This window comes from Hibiscus syriacus, unplaced genomic scaffold (genome assembly GCF_006381635.1).
Source record: "Hibiscus syriacus cultivar Baekdansim isolate YM2019G1 unplaced genomic scaffold, ASM638163v2 tig00110156_pilon, whole genome shotgun sequence".
Lineage (NCBI taxonomy): Eukaryota > Viridiplantae > Streptophyta > Magnoliopsida > Malvales > Malvaceae > Hibiscus > Hibiscus syriacus.
This window is the reverse complement of record NW_024062606.1, coordinates 2,779,178-2,801,345: the sequence shown is the minus strand read 5'-3', so window position 1 is coordinate 2,801,345 and position 22,168 is coordinate 2,779,178. Positions and strand designations below refer to the sequence as shown.

The following is a 22,168-nucleotide window of genomic DNA, read 5'->3' as shown; positions in this document are numbered from 1 at the left end:
CGCTCATCTCCTCGCACATCTCCTCCGACTGTAACAATACCCGCCGCTGGAAAGGATCCTTGTCCCCAAGGATCAAAATTAGGGAATTGGCCTCGAAGAACAGTAAAATCTTCCCATGTATCGCTGGTTTCATCGAGGTTCTTCCAACGCACAAGCAACTGAGTTACAGGTTTGTTCTGTCTGTTTATGATTCATCGACCCATAATCCTGTATGGCTCGATTCTAATCTGTCCATCATCATCCATGGCAGGAGGGTCCCTTGAAGAGACACTTGAATCCCCGATGTGCTTCTTCAGAAGGCTCACGTGAAAAACAGGATGTAATCTAGAAGAATTTGGTAAGTCTAACTTATACGCGACTTCACCAATCTTTTCAATAACTGTATAGGGGCCGTAGTACTTTGCTGCTAACTTCAAATTCTTGCGCAGGGCCAACGAAGTCTGACGGTAGGGTTGCAATTTCAGGTAAACAGTATCTCCAACTGCAAATACTCTTTCTGTTCGTTTCTTGTCTGTGTTTTGTTTCATTCTGTTACTTGCATGCTCCAATTGTAGCTTCACTAACTGTCTAATATCCTCCCTACTCCTCATTAAGGCACTAACAGACTGCACATTAGTCTCTGTCTGCCAAACCATAGTAGGAGGCTTGTAGCCATACAATGCCTCAAATGGTGTAAGTTTAAGGGCTGTGTGATAGGTAGTATTATACCACCACTCCGCATGTGGCAACCATTTAGCCCACTGCTTTGGCTGAAAGAAACATAAGCCCCTCAAATACTGTTCCACACACTGATTCACCCTTTCTGTCTGACCATCAGTCTCTGGGTGGTATGCAGTACTAAATAGAGTTTTAGTACCTAGTTGCTTCATCAGTTCTCTCCAAAAGAGACTGGTGAATGTCTTGTCTCTGTCAGAAATGGCCATTTTAGGCTGGCCATGAAGTTTATAAACAGTATCCAAATATAATTTGGCTACATCAGCAGCTGTATAAGGATGTGATAGGGCTAGAAAATGGCTGTACTTAGTAAATTTGTCAACTACCACCAAAATGCAATTTTTCTTTTGAGATGTAGGTAAGCCTTCTATGAAGTCCATAGTAATAATCTCCCAAGCCTGTTGGGGAATAGGCAATGGTTGTAGGAGTCCTGGTTTAGGAACATGTTCAACTTTAGTCTGTTGACAAACTTGACATCCTCTAACATAATTTGCCACCATAGCCTTCAACTTAGGCCAATAAAAATTTGCCCTAATCCTTTGATAAGTAGCTTGTATTCCAGAATGTCCCCCATAAGGTGAATCATGTAAGAGTTGAAGAATTTGTAATCTTAGAGGTCCAATACCCCCAATATAAACCCTGCCCTTGAATCTAAGGATACCCTTAGAATATGTCCACCTAGGGTCAGCATTAGGATTGACTGGTAATATAGATAACCACTCAGTTGCCATTTTATCCCCTTTATAGCTGTCTTCCACTTCCAGTACCCAACTAGGAATTATTAAAGTAGTACCCATAGCCATATACTGACCTTGATCTTCCCACTGTCTAGAAAGAGCATCAACAACCACATTGGACTTTCCCTTCCTATACTGAATAGAATAGTCCAGCCCCAATAATTTAGTCAGTCCTTTTTTCTGAATGGCAGTAGTTAACTTCTGCTCCAACAAATATTTGAGAGGTTCATGGTCAGTCTTTATGATAAAAGGACTGCTTTCTAAATAATGTCTCCATTTAGATACTGCCATTAGAATAGCAAGGTATTCTCTCTCATATATAGATAGGGCAGCATGTCTAGGGCTAAGAGCCTTACTAAGGTAGGCAATAGGTCTACCCTCCTGAGATAATACAGCCCCAATTCCTCCTGAACTAGCACATGTTTCTAAGTAAAAACTCTTCCCAAAATCTGGTAGTGCTAACACAGGGGCAATACACATAGCATGCTTCAGATTGTCGAAAGCTGTTAGGGCCTCAGTACTCCACTTAAAACTATCCTTCTTAAGTATCTGAGTCAAAGGTTTGCTGATGGTACCATAATTCTTTATAAACCTTCTGTAATATCCTGTCAATCCCAAAAAACCTCTCAAAGATTTTAAAGATTTTGACATAGGCCAATTCTTCATAGCTGCCACTTTAGTAGGATCTGTAGAAACCCCAGAAGCTGAAATAATATGCCCCAAGTACTCAACTTGAGTCTGCCCAAAGAAGCATTTAGACATCTTGGCAAATAATTGATTAGTTCTTAAAACTTCCAGAACTAATTGTAAATGAATGATGTGATCAGCCATAGAAGTACTATAGACTAGGATATCATCAAAAAATACTAAGACAATTTTTCTCAAGAATGAACTAAATAATTCATTCATTAAGGCTTGAAATGTGGCAGGGGCATTAGTAAGCCCAAAGGGCATTACCTTGAACTCATAATGGCCCTGATGAGTTCTGAAAGCTGTCTTGTAGATATCCTCAGGCTTAATTCTGATCTGCCAATAACCAGACCTTAAGTCAATCTTAGAAAAATAGACTGCTCCATGTAATTCATCCAGTAGATCCTCTACAACAGGAATAGGAAATTTATCCTTCACTGTCATACTGTTTAGTTTCCTGTAATCCACACAAAACCTCCAAGTGCCATCTTTCTTCTTTATTAAAAGACATGGAGAAGCAAAAGGACTTTTGCTTGGTTGAATAACAGAGGAGGAAAGCATATTAGCAATCTGCTTCTCTATCTCAGCTTTCTGATTATAAGGAAATCTGTAGGGTCTTAAATTGATAGGGGTAGCTTCAGGTTTAAGAGGAATAGCATGGTCATGGTTCCTTGTAGGAGGCAGTCCTTTAGGTTCAGCAAAAATAGAGTGATATTGATCCAAAAGAGGCTGAATAGCTGTAGGAGTAATCTTGGAATCTTCACACATATTGAAAATACTACATGTCCCAAAATAGGATAATCAGAAGCTGTCATCTTCAATAAGGTAGCTCCTGAAATTTGCTGCAAAAAATTTGATTGCTGTTGACCTTGTATAGTAATTTGCTTCCCCTTATGCACAAAGCTCATTGTCATGTTATTAAAGTCCATCAAGATTGGACTAAACAATTTCATCCAATCCACCCCTAACACCATATCACTGCCCCCCAACTGAAGTAGTCTGAAATCATGTATAAAAGAGTGCCCTTGCATCTTCCACTCCACTTCATTACACCTTGCTGAGCTATAGAGTTGCTGCCCATTAGCTACTGTAATAGCCAGAGGATGAAGAGTGTTTATCTGTATACCAGTCTCAGCCCATTGAGGGGTTAAAAAACTGTGGGTACTCCCACTGTCAATTAGTATATTCAGTGGTCTCCCTTGAATTGTTCCTTGAATCCTCAGTGTATTATGACCAATGCATCCAGTAATGGCATTCATAGATATTTCTAGGCTCTCTTCCTCTTGTAAATTTTGCTGTTCTGGATCATTAGCTAAAATTTCTGAAGGTAGGACATTTTCATCCTCAATCATCATATTCAACTGTTTTGCTTTGCACTGATGGCCTGGAACAAACTTTTCACCACACTTAAAACATAAATTGTTCTGTCTCCTGTAGTCTATCAGGTTCTGTTTTTGTGTTGGAGTGGTTGTATTCTTCTGTGGTAATGTTATCTGGCTATGCTTAGAACCAGATAGAGGAACTGAATAAGCTGGATTTCTAACAAAAGGTTTGAACCTCTTGCTCTCAAATTCCACAGATAGCTCATATAATTTAGCTTGCCTGCTTGCCTCAGACAATGTTTTAGGGTCTAAAGCTTTAACTCTGTGTTTAATGTCATCCCTTAGTCCACTAATGAACAAAGAGACAAAAAATTCCTCACCTAAAGTAGGATTCTGCAAGAGCATGTGAGGCTGTAGTTCTTCAAATCTGTCATGATACTCCTCTACAGACCCTTTTTGCACTAGTTTTGTAAACTCCTCCACTATATCAACAAAAGCTTTATCACAGAACCTATGACATAAATCTGCCTCAAACTCATGCCAAGTCACATGATGTTTTTGCATAATATACCCATCAAACCAAATCTCTGCTTTACCTGTCAAGTACATTGTAGCTACTTCCACTTTCTGTTCATCAGCAATACTACATAATGAAAAATATTTTAGACATTTCTGTAACCAACCTCTTGGATTACTTCCATCAAAAAAAGGTAGTTCAATTTTTGGTCTATGCAGCATAATCCCTGACATGCTAGAGGACCCCCCTGTACCTCTTTTATCCACTTCAACAGCCATTAACTGAGTTCTAGCAGCACTGTTCTCCCCCATTTGGTTATCATTTTTGAAACTAGCTATGTGAGCAGGCAAGACGTTTGGTTTAGCCTTAAGAATACCAGGTTCATCCGGTTTATAAGTAAACCTAGTCTTATCATTGATTACTGTCACCTTAACAGGTTGTTTGTTACTCATATTAGATGAATCAGGGGTATGTACCTGGTCTTCAGACTGATTTTGGTCCTCCTTTCTACCAGTTAGAATCTTCAAGATTTCCTCCACATATCCATGATTTGTAGCCAATCTAGACTCCAGTGTAGAAATCCTCTCTTCCTGATTCTCCCACCATTTAGGTGGATTAGACTCATCTTGCCCTTGTTTCACCAGTGCTGTCAATTCCTCCATCTGTTTCTGCAACCCAGCTAAATCTTCTGCCATATTCTGATTTTTCTTGGGCATTCCACCAATCTTGCCAGAAACCGAGGCTCTCGATACCAATTTGTTGTGGTTTGAGATGATTAGAAGAGAAATCGAAGAATAGATAAGAGAAATAGAGAGAAATTTAGAGAGAATTCAGAGAAGAAAATACTTGTCATTCATAACATAGAAAGCAGAGTGATTCTACAGCAGTATTATTTAGTTACAGGGCTACAAACATCATTTTAAAATAGGCCAGCTGTCTGTACTAATAACAACCTATAACAGATTATATATTCTCTCCTTGCAGGTTTGTTGGGCCACCTAACTGGACTGCTTCACTTCTCCCGTCTGAAGACTTGGGCTGGTCCAATATGCCTGAACCAATATCAGATAACTCCTTTCCCTCAGGTAAACGCCTCATATCTCTCTCTCTCTTCCTTCAATCCCTAAATTCCCTTCTTCAATTCCCTCTCGAGCCTCAATCCCTAACCCTAACTCTCTATTTTCCCCAATTGTTTCCCCAATTTCTTCTTCTCTTCCCCGCTCATCTCCTCGCACATCTCCTCCGACTGTAACATTATCCTATTCTTTTTTATTTTGGTGATGGTTGTGGTGGCGGCAGCGGTGGTGGGGGGAAATTTATTTACCTGTATGCGGTGGTTTGATCAGACTTTGCTGAAGTCCGGCAACCCATCTTCCAATGTGGTGGATGAGGAATGAATGGTAATGGAAAATGATGTTAAGATTCCTGTTTCCCCCTTTAATTGCTACCTTATATATTGTACCAACCAGTCCAGGCTCTGTTTAGTCAACATTATCAGTGAACTTCAATGAAATGAAAACCAATGATAAATATGAGCAAAAGAACGTAAAATTAAGATTGTTTTTGTAGTAATACTATTCCATTGTGTAGTATTACTAGTCTTACCTTCATGCATTTAGGCAAATCATTATCTTTGGCTCTCATATGAACCTGCAAATCATTAACATTATGTTTATGTTATTCAAATTTAAAAATGAATATCGAATATGAAAATATATCCATGAATATGTAAAATTTATATATTTTTTACCTCAATGACTTGGTGATATGATCCATGTTGCTTGCTGTCCATGGAAGCCATGACGACGACCCCGTGGCAACAGTTGATGGCCAATAACGTAGCTGTTCATGATCGGACAACACAAGCACTGCCAGATACTTGGCCCTCTTTTCTACATCTGCATCGGCCTTGGCTTCTTTGAGATAGAACCTGAGAATGGTTTTTTTTTTGGAATGAATCTTGTTCAGCGCTTGCATGAAGTTGTGTGGGATCTTTCATTATAAAATAATGAAAAAGGAGAAGTTTGTACCATAAGAAGTTATAGGTTGTAGGCAGGAAACAATGGAAATTGAGAACCTCCATCACCAGCCATTCCATGGCCACCACTTCGTTTCGGCTGTACGTGTTTGTTCCTATGTAAAAATTCTTTTACCGCACACTAACTTAAATTTCACCGTTTTCATTATTTAGATAAAACTTGCAATTCAGAGGAACTATAATCCGGCTTTTTTTTACATAGGAAAGAGTGAATGGGACAAACTAAGCTTATAATTAACCTGTTGTTGTTGAAAGTAATCAAAGGTGGGGTCCAACTGAATTGATTCTCAGCAGAATTTTCAAAATGGGGGGGGGGGGCACCGCACATTCTCATTAAAAAAGGGACACCGAATCCCAATATTAAATTAAAATAAAAAATGGTTAAATCACACATTTAGCCACTGTATACTTTAGGATATTTACATGATTAGTCCTAAGTTTCAACTATAAATACCCTAGCCCATTTAGCTTCAAAATCATCCCAAAACATTTCTTTCTTCCTATACTAGAGAGCTTTCTTGTGAGTAGTGAGTGTTTTGTAAACACTTGTAAATTTTCTCTCTTAGTAAAAGATCTGCAGCAGCCCGCCGTTATCAATTTTCGGGTATTATTTTTCCGCTTTTATTTCGTATTATCACTAATCTGGTTATAGGGAAATTACTTGTACTCGGTTTATTTCCTAACAACTGGTGTCAGAGCTTTTGGTTGTGAATTCTGTCAATTTTTTGCGAGGTTACTATTCGGTTTACTATTCACGTGAATAGTGCATTTCGTGAATAGTGAAATTCGGTCGGCGATACGAGTTTGTCGACGGAGGTGTTCTAATACACGGCGGTTCGCAGAAATTGTCAGAAACGATCCAAACGAAGTCATATTCGAGTGGGAGCGATGGCTGCAGACGAAGGGAATGTGAAAATTGAAAAGTTCGATGGTGCGGACTTTGGATTTTGGAAGATGCAAATTGAAGATTTTCTGTACCAGAAAAATCTATATCAACCCCTATCAGGAAAACAACCAGAGGGCATGAAGAATGAAGACTGGACTCTTCTCAACAGACAAGCCCTCGGAGTTATCCGACTGACGTTATCCCGCAATGTTGCTTTCAACATAGCAAAGGAAAAGACCACGGCGGGTCTTATGGCTGCTCTCTCCAGTATGTATGAGAAGCCATCGGCCTCAAACAAAGTTCATTTGATGAGGCGATTATTCAATTTGCGGATGGCGGAAGGGGCATCGGTGGCACAACACCTAAATGAACTCAACACAATCACAACCCAGATGAGTTCAGTGGAAATTGAGTTCGATGATGAAGTTCGAGCTTTAATTCTCTTATCATCTCTACCAGACAGTTGGAATGCTACTGTTACAGTAGTCAGCAGTTCGTCGGGAAACAGCAAATTAAAATTCGACGATGTTCGAGATCTGGTATTGAGCGAAGAAATTCGACGGAGAGAATCGGGTGAAACATCAACCTCCTCATCCTTGCACACGGAGTCCAGAGGGAGAACTTCATAAAGAAATTCAAATCGTGGCAGATCGAAATCCAGAAGGGGAAAATCAAGAACAGGAAATAAAGATTTTACCTGTTATAATTGCGGCAAGAAGGGTCACTTCAAAAGAGATTGCCGAGCACCGAAGAAAAATACCGGCGCACAGGAATCTGCCAACATGACAGAGGAGACAGGTGATGCCATGATTCTAAGCGTCAACAGTCCGATTGAATCATGGATCTTGGATTCAGGGGCATCTTTCCACTCCACCCCATGCCAAGAAATCATGGAGAACTATATCAGTGGTGATTTTGGGAAGGTTCATCTTGCTGATGATGAAACCTTGAAGATCGTTGGAAAAGGTGACATCCGACTAAAGCTGCCAAACCAGACCACCTGGAAGCTGACAGGAGTGTGACATATTCCTGGCCTCAAAAGAAATCTGATTTCTGTTAGACAGCTTGATAGAGAAGGTTATAGTACAACCTTTTCAGGCTGTGAATGGAAGATTACCAAAGGAGCACTCGTCATTGCTCGTGGTAAGAAGACTGGTACTCTCTATGTAACCTAAAATTTAGAGAATATCATTGCAGTAGCAGATGCTGACGGAAAATCAAACCTATGGCACCAAAGGCTTGGCCATATGAGCGAGAAAGGGATAAAGATACTTTTGTCAAAAGGGAAGCTGCCGGATTTAAAGAATGTAGATGTCGGACTATGCGAGGATTGCATCTTTGGTAAACAAAAGAAAGTCAGCTTTACAAAGATTGGCAAGACTCCCAAGGCAGAAAGGTTAGAATTGGTTCATACTGATGTATGGGGACCATCCCCAGTTCCATCTCTTGCAGGCTCACTATATTATGTCACCTTCATCGATGATTCAACAAGGAAGGTGTGGGTTTATTTTCTGAAGAAGAAATCAGAAGTCTTTGATACCTTCAGAAAATGGAAGGCCATGGTGGAAAATGAAACTGGTTTGAAAGTCAAGCGGTTGAGGTCTGACAATGGAGGAGAGTACAGAGACAGTAGATTCAGAGATTTCTACGCAAACAATGGGATCAAGATGGAGACAACAGTTCCCATAACACCGCAGCAGAATGGCGTAGCAGAGCGCATGAACAGAACTCTGAATGAACGTTCCAGAAGCATGAGGATACATGTTGGATTGCCCAAATCTCTATGGGCTGAAGCTATCAACACTGCAGCTTACCTGATCAACCGTGGGCCCTCAGTTCCTTTGGATGGCGGAATACCAGAGGAAGCTTGGAGCAAAAAAGAAATAAACCTTTCACACTTAAGAGTGTTTAGTTGTATTTCTTATGTATACATAAACTCTGCTGAAAGAAGTAAACTTGATGCTAAGTCCAACAAATGCGTCTTTGTTGGTTACGGTGGTGATGAGTTCGGTTACCGGTTTTGGGACTACGAAAATCGAAAGATCATCAGAAGCAGAGACGTCATTTTCGATGAAAATGTGATGTACAAAGACAGGTCAACCGCAGAATCAAGTAATACCGAAGCTGAAACAAAGGAATTTGCTGAGTTCGAGGAGATTTCTGGAAATGATGTTCAGATCAGTCCTGAAGCAGTTCAAGAGGAAGAACCAGGCACACCAGAACTGAGACGCTCTTCCAGAATTCCTAAACCAACCCAACGGTATTCGCCTTCTTTGCACTACTTGTTGCTGATTGACAATGGTGAACCAGAGTGCTATGATGAAGCGATGCAGGTGGATGATTCAGTCAAGTGGGAGTCTTCCATGAAAGATGAGATGGACTCGCTTATGTCAAATCAGACGTGTGAATTAGCTGAATTACCACCAAGCAAGAAAGCGCTCCATAACAAGTGGATTTACAGGATCAAAGAAGAGCACGATGGGAGAAAACGCTACAAAGCAAGATTGGTTGTCAAAGGCTTTCAGCAAAAAGAAGGTATTGACTACAATGAAATTTTCTCTCCAGTCGTAAAATTGTCTACAATCAAACTGGTGTTGAAAATTGTAGCTGCATAGAATTTACATCTTGAGCAGTTAGATGTAAAGACAGCTTTCCTTCATGGTGATTTGGAGGAAGAAATCTATATGAGGCAGCCAGAAGGCTTCATAGAGGCAGGCAAGAAAAACTTGGTATGCAGGTTGAAGAAGAGCTTGTATGGTTTAAAACAAGCTCCTAGACAGTGGTACAAGAAGTTCGATAGTTTCATGAGTAGCAATGGTTTTACCAGATGCCAAGCAGATCATTGTTGCTACATCAAGAGGTTCGACAATAGCTTCATTATTTTATTGTTGTACGTTGATGACATGCTCGTTGCAGGATCAAACATGCAAGAGATTATACACTTGAAGCAAAAATTGTCGAAGCAGTTTGCTATGAAGGATCTGGGAGCTGCAAAGCAGATTCCTGGGATGAGGATCAAGAGAGACACAAAGTTAGGGACTTTGATGTTATCACAGGCTGAGTACATCAACAAAGTACTCTCCAGGTTCAACATGCAAGATGCTAAACCAGTAAGTACACCTTTAGGTGTTCATTTCAGACTCTCCAAAGACCAATCACCAAAGACGGAGGAAGAACGTGCACACATGGTGAAGGTGTCGTATGCCTCAGCAATTGGAAGTCTGATGTATGCCATGGTTTGTACTAGACCAGATATTGCTCATGCAGTGGGAGCTGTTAGCAGGTACATGAATAATCCAAGCAAGGTACACTGGGAAGCTGTCAAATGGATCCTCAGATATCTGCGGGGTACTACAAACAAAGCACTTTGTTTCAAAGGTGGAGATACGATACTGACAGGCTATGTAGATGCTGACTTAGCCGGAAATGTTGACATAAAAAGGAGCACTACAGGGTATGTCTATACTCTAGGAGGTACTGCAGTGAGTTGGGTTTCTCAACTACAGAAGATAGTTGCTCTCTCCACAACTGAAGCAGAATATGTCGCTGTTACGGAAGCCATCAAGGAGATGGTTTGGCTCCAAAGTTTCTTGGAAGAGTTAGGCAAGAAACAAGAAAACAATGTCTTGTATTGCGACAGTCAAAGTGCTATCCATCTAGCAAAGAATCTGTCTTTTCATTCCAGGACAAAGCACATACAATTGAGATATCATTTTATCAGGTCTCTTCTGGAAGATGGGATTTTGAAACTTGAAAAGATCAGTGGAGCTCAAAATCCGGCAGACATGTTGACAAAGACGGTGACTACAGACAAACTGAAGTTGTGTTTAACTTCAGTTGGCATGCTATAATAAAAGAACAGAAATACTGCTGCATCGATCGAGGTGTGAAGACAGATTAAAATCAGTCTTCAAGTGGGAGATTGTTGAAAGTAATCAAAGGTGGGACCCAGCTGAATTGTTTCTCAGCAGAATTTTCAAAATTGGGGGGGACACCGCACATTCTCATTCACAAAAGGGGCACCGAACCCCAATATTAAATTAAAATAAAAAATGGTTAAATCACACATTTAGCCACTGTATACTTTAGGGTATTTACATGATTAGTCCTAAGTTTCAACTATAAATACCCTAGCCCATTTAGCTTCAAAAACATCCCAAAACATTTCTTTCTTCCTATACTAGAGAGCTTTCTTGTGAGTAGTGAGTGTTTTGTAAACACCTGTAAATTTTCTCTCTTAGTAAAAGATCTGCAGCAGCCCGGAGACGTAAGCACAATTGGCTGAACTCCGTTATCAATTTTTGGGTATTATTTTTCCGCTTTTATTTTGCATTCTCACTAATCTGGTTATAGGGAAATTACTTGTACTCGGTTTATTTCCTAACAGTTGTAAGGCTGATTCTCTTCGATTCTGGTGGTCAATACAAGGCAGGATATTCCAACAATCTGAAGACTCCTTTTATTTCTGAAGAACCCTTTGCTTAAGAATCTGTCGAGCAAGCCAACGCCTAGGAAATTTGTCTCCAGCTGGAACTCCTTTGCAGTACATTGCCGCTTAAACAAAGATGATCATTAAACAAATAAAGAAATTATCGATCACCAAACGATCCAAACAAGAAAACATCAAATAGCCTTGGCCATTGGGAATCAAAGGAAAGCTAACTAACTGTTGATTCTTCAAGTAACAGACCACTCAAAACTTTCATGAACATCGTTAGAGGGAGTATGTCTTTTCATGCACCAAAAATGGTGATGTGTCGATTCAATTACACAGTGCTCGTGAAAAAACGTCATAGCACAGAACAATCCAAAACGTATTTTTTTTGTTTTGGTTCAAGGTTATTTTCAAAGGAAAAAGAAAAAAAACTGACCTCAGTGATCCACCGGATCATAAAAGAACGTTGCAGGAGAATAAGATCGCCGTAGTCGGTCGTTAATCGGTATTCCTCGGCATAATCATGCAAATAAACTTGTCTCTCTTTCCCTCAACCTTTTATAACTATCCTCGTCTTCTTCATTTTCAAATCTCACCAACTTAAAAAACCAAAAAAAAAATGAAAGAAGAAAATATCATTAAATTAATTCAAATATGATAATCAGCAAATATTACTGTAAAATGGATTTGAGTGGACTTATTACTGTAGAATTAATTTGAGGCTCGTCTTCAGCACGCGAAGCCAATTTAGGATCCAAATGAAAAGATGATCTAGAGAATTGTTGTTTGAACTCGAGAAAAAGAGAATAAGCGACTGAAGTAGGAGAATCATTGTTTGATTTCTCAGAGAATTAGCTACTGGAATCATAGGATAGTGAAGGAATGTAATCAGAGAAATCCAAATCCGAAGTTTCTGAGAAAAAATGGGATTGCAGCTCAGACAACACAGTCTTCTGACTCGATGAGCAATCAGATAGGAGTACGACTTCATCCAAAGAGAACTGTGAAATTAGCGTCCACAACAGCTTTTACATTCTCTTTGGTTGTACTGTCGATCTTCGAAGTTGAGGAGTATTCAAAGCCGGAAGTCACAGAAACGAGATCGTTTTCTTTATTATCCGACGAGAGTTTTGAGATTCCATGAGGAATCAGCTCAACGCCGTAAATATCCGATCGCGAAGTAGTCGTTCCAAGAGAAACCGAAACTGCATCATTTTTCTCAGCTTTCTCCAAAATTTCGCTTACCTTTTTCAACTTATAACTCCGTTCAACGAAAAAAAGAAAATCAGCACCGGAGTGGATTCAACGCAGGATGTATCACTCACTTCAGCTTCAGCTTCATTTCCTTTCGCTTCTCTTTCCTTCTTGGAATACGATCTCGTGATCCTCCTAAACTGAGAGTCTCCGATTCCTTCATTTCCTGAATTCTTCTCAGCTTTAGCTCCATATCCAACTTTGATTTCAGCGAACTTCCTCTTTTTCTTCTGATTTGAAACACTGCTTGAATCGCAAGAAACATCAGCAGAAGCGTCGAAGTTACAACAAGAACCGGAATCAACGGAGAAATCAATCGCTTGCTTTTGGAGAACAAATGGAGCGATCTGAGAACGCCTTCTCCGAGGTCTCTTGGAACGGAGTTTCTTCGTTATTAACGTCGAAGACGTCGCAGAGAGCGGCACTGCAGGTTCCGGTTCCATCATCGTTTTGTTCTTCGATGATTGGATCCTCAATTTCATTGCCAGTGATCTGATCTGATTCGATTTTCGATTTTTTTTATTTGAATGACAAGTTTTGTTTGGGAATATATGTTTGAATCAAGCCAAAGGTGCTGAAGGTGGAATTGAAGCTATTCGGTTATGGACGTTGCGGAGCCAAATGGAACTAGGACGATCTAGTGCGTGTGACGGCTATTTTATATGCTGCGCGCGACTTTACATTAGCACCCGTGCACGCATTTGTGCTATTGTTTCACGTCCATGCTTTAATGAGCGTTTAGCTCGAAATTCCTTCGTTTTCCCTTCTTTTCGTATATTTTTTATAGGTAAAACTATATTATTAGTCTCTGTACCATATGAATTTAATTTTAATATTTTAAAAAATTAATTTTGACCCAAATAAAATATAAATAATATGATTAAATCATGAATAATTAAAATAATTAAATTTACAATTCCAGCATAATACATTATCTAATAGCATAGTCTAATTTAATTAATTTTTTAGACTTCAGGTTCTACAAAATATGAAAACGGTGAATCATCAATGTGTTTAAATTTATAATTTAAAAAAATGATTATTACCATAAAATATAACTCAAAATAATATTAATTATACAAAGGATTGTGAGGTTTAACAAATTGTAGACCCTATGATGTATCTGCTGCATGAGCTCGAAACTATGGGATTTTTCCAAATGAGCTTTCATCATCATTATTCGCCGGAAAATCAGTCGGTAAAAGAAGCTTTTCCCACGCACCGAAGTCGTGTAAATCCGGCTGCTGAACGAGAGGCATCTGGCTATCATCCATAAGTGCTTCAACAAAATCAACGTCCATCCAAAAATCTTTCATTCCATCCGATGAACTATCGGATTCACGATGATTTTCGGATTCTATTATCGGTGCCAATAAAGGCGGAGCACCGATCGTCGGTGGCTGATACTGTACTATCATATGATCCGATGCCACTGGTTCAGCATCCTCAGTAACTTGTTCTAGCATATTGTTCACTTCAGCCATGCGCCAATTACTTTCCTTCGGTTGAATCAGTTGGACCAAAAATCCTGGGCTTTGCATTGCCATTATTAAGAATGACAACAACTGCTGCTGACTTTCCTCCATTCCTTGAAGACGATCGTTCAAGAGAAGCAACTTATTGTCAGCAATCTGCTGGTACTGCCCGAGTTTAACCAACTCCTGCGTAAGAGCGTTCTTATCGGTCTTCAAATTCTCAACTTCCTTCCACAGCCTAATATTTTTGGTATTTTCACAAGATTCAACTGAGTTCTCCGGCTGCTGCTGCTGCAATGATTTATGCTGCTCAGACCCCTGGGAGTACTTCCGTCTAACTATATTCTTCAGCAAGTCTTTCTGACCTCTGATAAATCCGTCATTTGCAAATTCCCAACGATCGGGATCGGTTTTTCTAAAACCCTGAAAAAAAAAAGAACTGCAAGTGTTACTTCATATCAATGTCTTGAATATGGTTAGTTCAAATGCCATACAGACATATATAGACATGAAAATTACACAAATAAAGATTATATAAATGCTCACCAAATCGAACTGTTTCACTTCTATCATGAGTAAATCTATCGGCAACTAATAAGATTTCTGGTTTGCTAATCGATTAATATTGTCATTTCGGTTGACCCTAAGTTCTTCTTGAGTTCCGTCTTCTTTCCCATTCGAATTTCAGTAATAATTTACTGTTTTATTACTGATTTCCTTCTTAACCACATCATATTGGCTAAACATGCCTCTAGTTATACAATGATACTATATCACCCTATGTTGTTCTGAATCTTCAATTTTCTTAAATATCCGTGTCCGACACTCGTGCCCGACACAAATCTGAAACACACAACTCTCCGAGAACCCTCCAACTACATAGAAAATATTTATAAAAAAAAAGTTGAAATCATGCCCAAATCCAACACCCCAGGCCAACTAATAAAGGCATAGGCTCATGTATGATATAGGAGTTAACCTGTCTAATCTGTTTAGAGACAGCATAAAACATGTAAATTTAGCATTATATGCGCTTGCAACTCTTTGAAATGTAAAATTATTGCCTTAGCAAAATTTCGCACAAACAGCAAAACTATTTCGGAATCAGCCCTAATGAAGCTTGAACTACGGGAAAAATCCGAATTCCAGAAGCAAGTGCATTATGCATGACAGAATACATGAGCAAATCGAGAGCAAGTTGATTGTTGATCGCAATGATGAAAATTGCCAGCCAAAAATAACGAGGTATGAAAAAAATTCATTAATCAACCAAAGCTCAGCCTATATGTCCAGACCTTTTCTTTCTTATTCGATATATTTAACTAGTGAAAAGGCACTCGAACTAAGGGATATTTTATCAATCAAGAACTTCAACAACAACGAGAGAAATTGAGGCGGGAAAACTTCAATAAACAAATCGTTTCGTTCTGCTAAAACAAATAAGCAACAAATGGAGTAGGAAAACACGAGACGGGGCATGTAATCCGATAAATTCCAACAACATTATCCAAAATTTAAGCAAAAGGGTATTCAACAACATTTAGACAGAGCTCATTCTTACAAGAGTGATATTGGCCATGAATGACACTGAAGTCCTTATCAAGAATGCATAATATGGATTATACTTAATCACCAATTTCTCTTAAAATTATCACTCTAAAACTCGTGAATCGCACATCGGGGTGTTTCATAGATGTATTCATGCTAACAGTTAGCCCAAGATATTTTTAAAAACAGTATAAAAATCATAAAGATGTACCGGCAAGAAGTTTCGAGTGCAGCTGGAAGCTAAATACAAGCTATTTTAACCCTGAATTAGGCATGCAATATCAGGGTCCAAAGCAAATAGTTCTCCCCTTTGGAACCAACAAGGAATTTTACACTGCGATTAGGATTAAACCGAAACATCCCCATAAAAACAAAAGAATCCATCTTACAAAACTCAGTTATAGACATGCTTTGTTTGGCCTAACATAACAATTAAAGGAGTTAATCAAGTCAAGCCAAGTATCAAATAAACAATATATTTGCTCTTTGAAATCTAATCATTCAATCAAAACTGGTACTGGCTCCACTATTACAAGAACATTGAGCAAAATTCACCTGACTGCTAGCATAAATTCCCTTCCCCGTCATTGCTAGATATTAAAAAAATCTATTAAGCCCCATCAGTTAGAATATGGCAATCAAGAAAAGGACAACTCAGAGCAACTAATAAAGCAATATTAACAAAATCCCAAATATTCAGAACAACAAAATTCCAGCACAGATACAACAAAGAACCCAATTCAAAACTTCCAAAACGCAACCAGTTTTGACATGTTTTATTACAGAAAATAATACCAATTAAAAAGGATGAAGAAGAAGAAGAAGACTCACGTAGATATTGAGTTGCCTGATGAAAGAAGAGAAGTTGCTGTGCTTGAAATACTGAGGAAGGAAACGAACTGAAAATTCAGTAATATCCCAAATGATAAAGCCATCGTTATTTTGGTTCCATGAAATTATTGAATCCGTCGCCTCATCGTCTACCATCTCAAAACATTTTCTTAGAAAAGGGGCTATAGACTGACCCCTATTTTCACTCGATTTCACCATAACTGGACTTCGACAAAGGAAAAAAGAAAAAACAAATAAAAACCAGTCCGATGGTCAAATTGAATCAAATTATACTCTATTTAATAAAGAAAACGAGAAGGGTGTGATAAGAAGTTTGGAATATGCCGTGGGGAAAAAGAAAATGTTTTTTCTTTTGAAGAAAACTTGTTTTTAATGTACGACCAATCACGAGTCATTTGCATTTCTTTTTGTCGAAGAAATTGGAAGGGAAAGCCAAGTTGCTTTCTTTGTTGTGTTTTGCAATTTACATTTACCGCGAGAAAAGGTCGGTTCAAATCTTACTCTTTTTCGCTTAGACTTTAGATGGTTTAATAATTTAAGTGGACTGGCCCCTTCTTTTTTATTAAAATATTAAAACAATAAAAATAATTTTAAAAAAGACAATACATTTTTATAGTGATTAAATTATATCTTAAAATATGATTTAGTGTTTAAAGAATTTTTTATTAAAAATATGTGTCTAACTTTTTTGATGTTACACATTTAACGTTTAGGTGCCTCGACTATAAAATTTAGCCATTATTTAACATATATCATGCATATAAAGTTTTAAAAATTATGTTATTTAAAAATACTCAATATTATAATTTAAAAACAAAAAACCCTCAATTTACATCTTTCACCGTCGATCCTTGATTGTCACCGTTGACATCATCAGAATCATCTCGTAATCGCTATCAAAACTCAATCTCCCCCCACCGTAAAACTGTACTGATCATTGTGAAAAATGCACAAAAGATTTAGGATTTCTAAGTTTTTCGTTGTTATTTTTCGACGATTTCAACTTACTACAACCATCTATACATTACACGATCGCACCCATTAAATACCTCTTCCTACTCAAAACAAAACCCAACCTACGGTGGTTGCCGTCGACAGTGAAGGGATGGGAGGAAGAGAGACAACGCAGAGGATTAATTTTTTAAATTTTTTTCTTTATTTTTTAAAAATAATATTTTTATTATAAAATAATAACGATAAACAACCAAAAGTTTTAAAAAAATACATATAATAGTATGCACCTAAAATTATAACAGAAAAAACATTAAACAACTATTATTAGCAAAAAATTCTTTAAACATCCTATCGTATTTTGAAGTATAGTTTAAACACTAAAAAATGTATTAAACCTTCTGAAAAAATAACACATATTTCAAATTATTTTTTGAATTGACATCTTTTGGTAGCGTAAGATAAGTGTATGTTATATTAGACGCGCTTTCAAATGACCATCATGTAAGATGTTCTTTTTGCCTATACAGCCATATATGGTAATAAAAGTCTAGTCAAATGTTGGGCCAAAATAAAAAAGAAAGAAAAAAAGATAAAAAAAAAATATGAAGAAAGAAATATGCAAATTTTATCAAATAAATAAAAATGTTGAAGACACGTATTTACACGAGAACAATCCTATAATCTTATAACATTTTTATCAACATCCGAACACGATACAATTACACTGTACACATACAATTACTCGAACTCGATAACACATATAAATATGCCAACATTTATAGAATATAAATAATTAAACACACATATATACACAGTATGCACACCTATACGATCATGAAAAACAAGCTCGATGCAGAGACACAGATTATCAGTTCTAACCTTTATGCATCATTGTTAAGATCTTCACCCTTTTTGCCTTTAGAATGCAGTTTGATGCCATCAAGGAAGATTAAATATTAAAATATTATCTGAACAAAGTTTCCCTAATGCAGAGAAAAATATACTTTTAGAAGTCAAAAACATCAAGCACCAAGAAACAAAACCCTAGTTTATGCTACGAAAAAGATGCTCAAAGTTTTGTTCAACTTGTCAAAAAAGATGATAAAAATTTGTGTTTGAATACTAAAATTAAATGAACTCAACACAAGTGAATTCAAATCTAGTTTGCTTGAATGAGTTTACCCCGGGCCAGATCATAAGAGCAACTCGGCGATCTGAACGGCGTTGAGCGCCGCTCCCTTGCGTACTTGGTCACCACAGACAAAGATGTCCAACCTATTATGGAAGTTTATATTTTGCATGAATATGATCTAAAATGGAATTTAGAAAAAGAAAGTGTAGGAAAATGAGAAAAATTACCCATGGTTGCCTTCTTGAGACACATCCTGGCGAATCCGGCCAACTGCAACGTCATCTTTGTTTGATACCTCCAATGGGGTAGGGAAGCGATTAGAAGTCCGATCATCAATAACTACTACCCCAGGAGCAGTTTTCAAAATCTCTCTTGCCGTGTCCTGATAAAAAAATTACCAAATAAAGAGTCGAGATAAAACCGAAGCTACATCTATCATGAAGAAGATTTTTAGGCCAGAAAACAGAATATCAATAACTATATTCCCGCATCGGTAAACAAATGGATAGACATCAATCCAAAAACTGGATGATATAGACAACTACGATTGGGGATGATATAAATCGAGGTCCAAGGGTGTTTAGTACTGTACGTTCTTATCCAAACCAATACACTACAAGACCATACTTGAACATAGTTTTCCCCAAGAATGTGGCTTGAAAGTATACATAAAATATTTCTACAATTTCCAAATTTCCTTGTTCTAATCGTAAAAGTTGAACAAAACCAACTTTAAATCTAAATTCTTTCAAAATTATTAAAATGATGATAAAAAAAATTGGCAACAAGCTCATAAATACAAGTAAAATGGGGAGAAATCCTAAATCCCATTGCCTACTTTTTCTAAAAAGAGAGCTTCAAAACTTGAAAGATGATGCAATGCATGTAAAAGCATATTGACTAGCTGAAATGAAAAGTATAACTGAAATGTCTGTGGCTTTTTTATATTACTTTTATTTAACAGACAATAAAATTGTAAATCTACAATTTATTAAAATATTACCTCATCAAGGGGCTTCTCAAACTGAAGATTCACACTCTCAGCGTGAGCACGCATCACAGGTACTCGAATGCACGTAGCAGTGACTTTAACATTCATGTCATTCTGAGAAAGAAAGGGAAGGTCAATCATGAAAATCAAAACATGCTTCTCTTTTTATGACTTTCCTTCAGAATTGAAAATTCAAGGGCAAAGGGTGTATTCCGTATGATTTTATACAGACAGAACACTAACTACTTACCCAGATTTTCCTCGTCTCTTTGACCATTTTCATTTCCTCTTCATTATATCCATTCTCGAGAACCGGAGCATTATGCGAGAACAAGTTAAAAGCATACTGCATGCGTACAAGATACAAGATATCTGGCATGACAAAAAGATGTTCCGAAATTTACAGATAATGTAAGAGAAATATACATACATACTTGTTGCTTAAAGATATTACAAGTTGGTGGTTTCCCTTCCAAGACCTAAAATAATGCGGCAATGAATCAATTTAGAAGAAAAAAAAATAGTCGAACTCTCATATAAAAATGAAACAATAAAACAAAAAAGAAGGGGAAAAGAAACCGAATAAAATAACCTCACGGGTCTGTAGCTCAAGTTCATGCATAGCAGCAGCAGCAGCACCAGCACCACTAGCTGCCTGATATGTACTGACCACCATACGAGTAACCTGCAACATGTCACGAGTAGAATCAATATTTGAACCATAAATTCTCAAGTATCGGACCAGATGTTCAAGTTTCTTCATGAGACTCTGAATACTGAACAATAGATATCCTACCCCAAAGACTCAAAACATATGCCTTTCTTTTTCAATATCTCATATAAATTTCAAAATCGACACAAAGCTACATTCGTACTAATAGAAGCTGTCATTATTCATTTCTTACCTAGTATCTTTTCCAATCAATCACTTATTCATCTTCAAACTCACTATGCCAATGATTTCATAGTAAAATTTACAAACAATCCCTAAATTCATGTTTTAAATTGTCTCCAAAACAACCTATGTTACTCCGACTCAGAGTGTCGGATCGAGTATGTTACTCAGAATCTCCAAACTATTTATAACAGCAACTTTAAATCATCATCCATAAAATCCAAAAGGCAGCACCAAACAAACAATGCAAAGCTAAATTCTACAATTAATCTAACAATCAAACGCTTAAATATTTATAAAGCCAATAACCCTCCAAAAAATGGAAACTTGTTTAACTTATACCTTAGCATGTCGATGAAGAGGAGTAGCAGCCATTAAGCAGATAATGGTAGAACAGTTTGGGTTTGCTATCAAAGCACCCTTTTTCGTACCAACTTTAATCCCATCCATTGCTTCCGGGTTCACTTCCGGGATAACTAAAGGTACTCCATCAACCATTCGAAACGCCGAGCTGTTATCGACCACAATGGCGCCTTTATCGACCGCAATGGGACCGAACTGTTTACTTATCGACCCACCGGCACTAAAAAGCGCGATGTAGACATCGTGGAAGCTTTCGGCGGTGAGTTCCTGGACGGTAAAGGTGCGGTCTTGGAAGGAAATGGACTTCCCAGAGGAGCGTTTGGAGGCGAGGAGCTTGAGGGAACGGTAAGGGAAGTCACGGTCGGAGAGGACGGAGAGGAATTCTTGGCCTACGGCGCCGGTGACGCCTACGACGGCGACGGATGGGCCTGACTCTTGGAGAGACATGCGGACCGTGGTGGGGTATTTTGTGGTTCGGAGTTCGGGTTTTGGGGTGGAAAGGAAATGGGGCTTGAGAGAGTGGCTGAGAGATGCCATTGTGAGCTTAAGGAAGAAGAGAGATGGCAAGGAGTCGTTGGCAAGGCGGAGAAGAAAGGGATGGCGGCGGCGGGTATTGTGATTGTCTCTATGGTGACTGCTGGTTCTGATTGGGTGTCCTTTTTGTTATTATTATTATATTTTAGGGTAAACTACGCATTTAGTATATAAACTTTCAATTGTTTTAAAACTATACATAACATTTAGTTTTTGTTTCATTTTAATATTTACCGTAAAAAATTTAACGCATTTAGTACCTAGTTATCAGTTTTAGTCTGTTTTAATACATAACTATTGTGTTTAGTCGAACCAGCATACTGATGGAGAGAACCCTGGGAATTATGAAGAGAAAGTAAAATCATACCTCATCGAGATCATTTTCACTTCATTTGTAATAAGCACTAATAAAGAAATGACATCCAGCTCAGTTGGTAGAGCACAATGCTCTTAATTTTGGGGTCGTGGGATCGAGTCCTACGGAGGACATTTCATAATTCGGAGGTTTCCTATGGAAGCTGCTCTCAACCTAGTGTTGGGGGCCAGCCTATTATCCTACCTCCCCTTTACCTCATTCAATATGGGAATAAGAGTTAGCTAATTTTTTTTGTAATAAGCACTAATAAGACAGACAACATATCCCAGTCTTATTCAATCGTATAAAAAATGAACAAAGCAACTCCTTATAACTCGCAAGCTCACGAAAGGTATTAATGAACTTGGACATAATCGGCCCTACAAAAGGAAACATTTAAAAAAGAATAAGGTACAATCTTCAATATTTCAGCAAAACTCCTTATAGCTCGCAAGCTCACGAAAGGTATTGATGAA

General features: G+C 38.0%; 2 protein-coding genes and 1 pseudogene across 2 annotated transcripts; all 3 read right to left on the bottom strand.

The window, feature by feature from the left end:
- Positions 1-5,461: 5,461 nt before the first annotated feature.
- LOC120215807 lies at positions 5,462-13,075 on the bottom strand (annotated as a pseudogene).
- A 612-nt stretch (positions 13,076-13,687) lies between these two features.
- Positions 13,688-16,787, bottom strand: LOC120216060 (heat stress transcription factor A-8-like). The gene is made up of 2 exons (XM_039213575.1): positions 16,448-16,787; positions 13,688-14,491 (listed from the first exon to the last, which is right to left on the bottom strand). The coding sequence occupies exons 1-2, from the start codon at positions 16,664-16,666 to the stop codon at positions 13,736-13,738; spliced, it is 975 nt and encodes a 324-aa protein (XP_039069506.1). The 5' UTR covers positions 16,667-16,787; the 3' UTR covers positions 13,688-13,735.
- A 1,661-nt stretch (positions 16,788-18,448) lies between these two features.
- LOC120216059 (aspartate-semialdehyde dehydrogenase-like) lies at positions 18,449-21,418 on the bottom strand. The gene is made up of 7 exons (XM_039213574.1): positions 20,783-21,418; positions 20,138-20,230; positions 19,980-20,024; positions 19,796-19,891; positions 19,558-19,659; positions 18,782-18,936; positions 18,449-18,697 (listed from the first exon to the last, which is right to left on the bottom strand). The coding sequence occupies exons 1-7, from the start codon at positions 21,338-21,340 to the stop codon at positions 18,616-18,618; spliced, it is 1,131 nt and encodes a 376-aa protein (XP_039069505.1). The 5' UTR covers positions 21,341-21,418; the 3' UTR covers positions 18,449-18,615.
- Between the last annotated feature and the right edge of the window lie 750 nt (positions 21,419-22,168).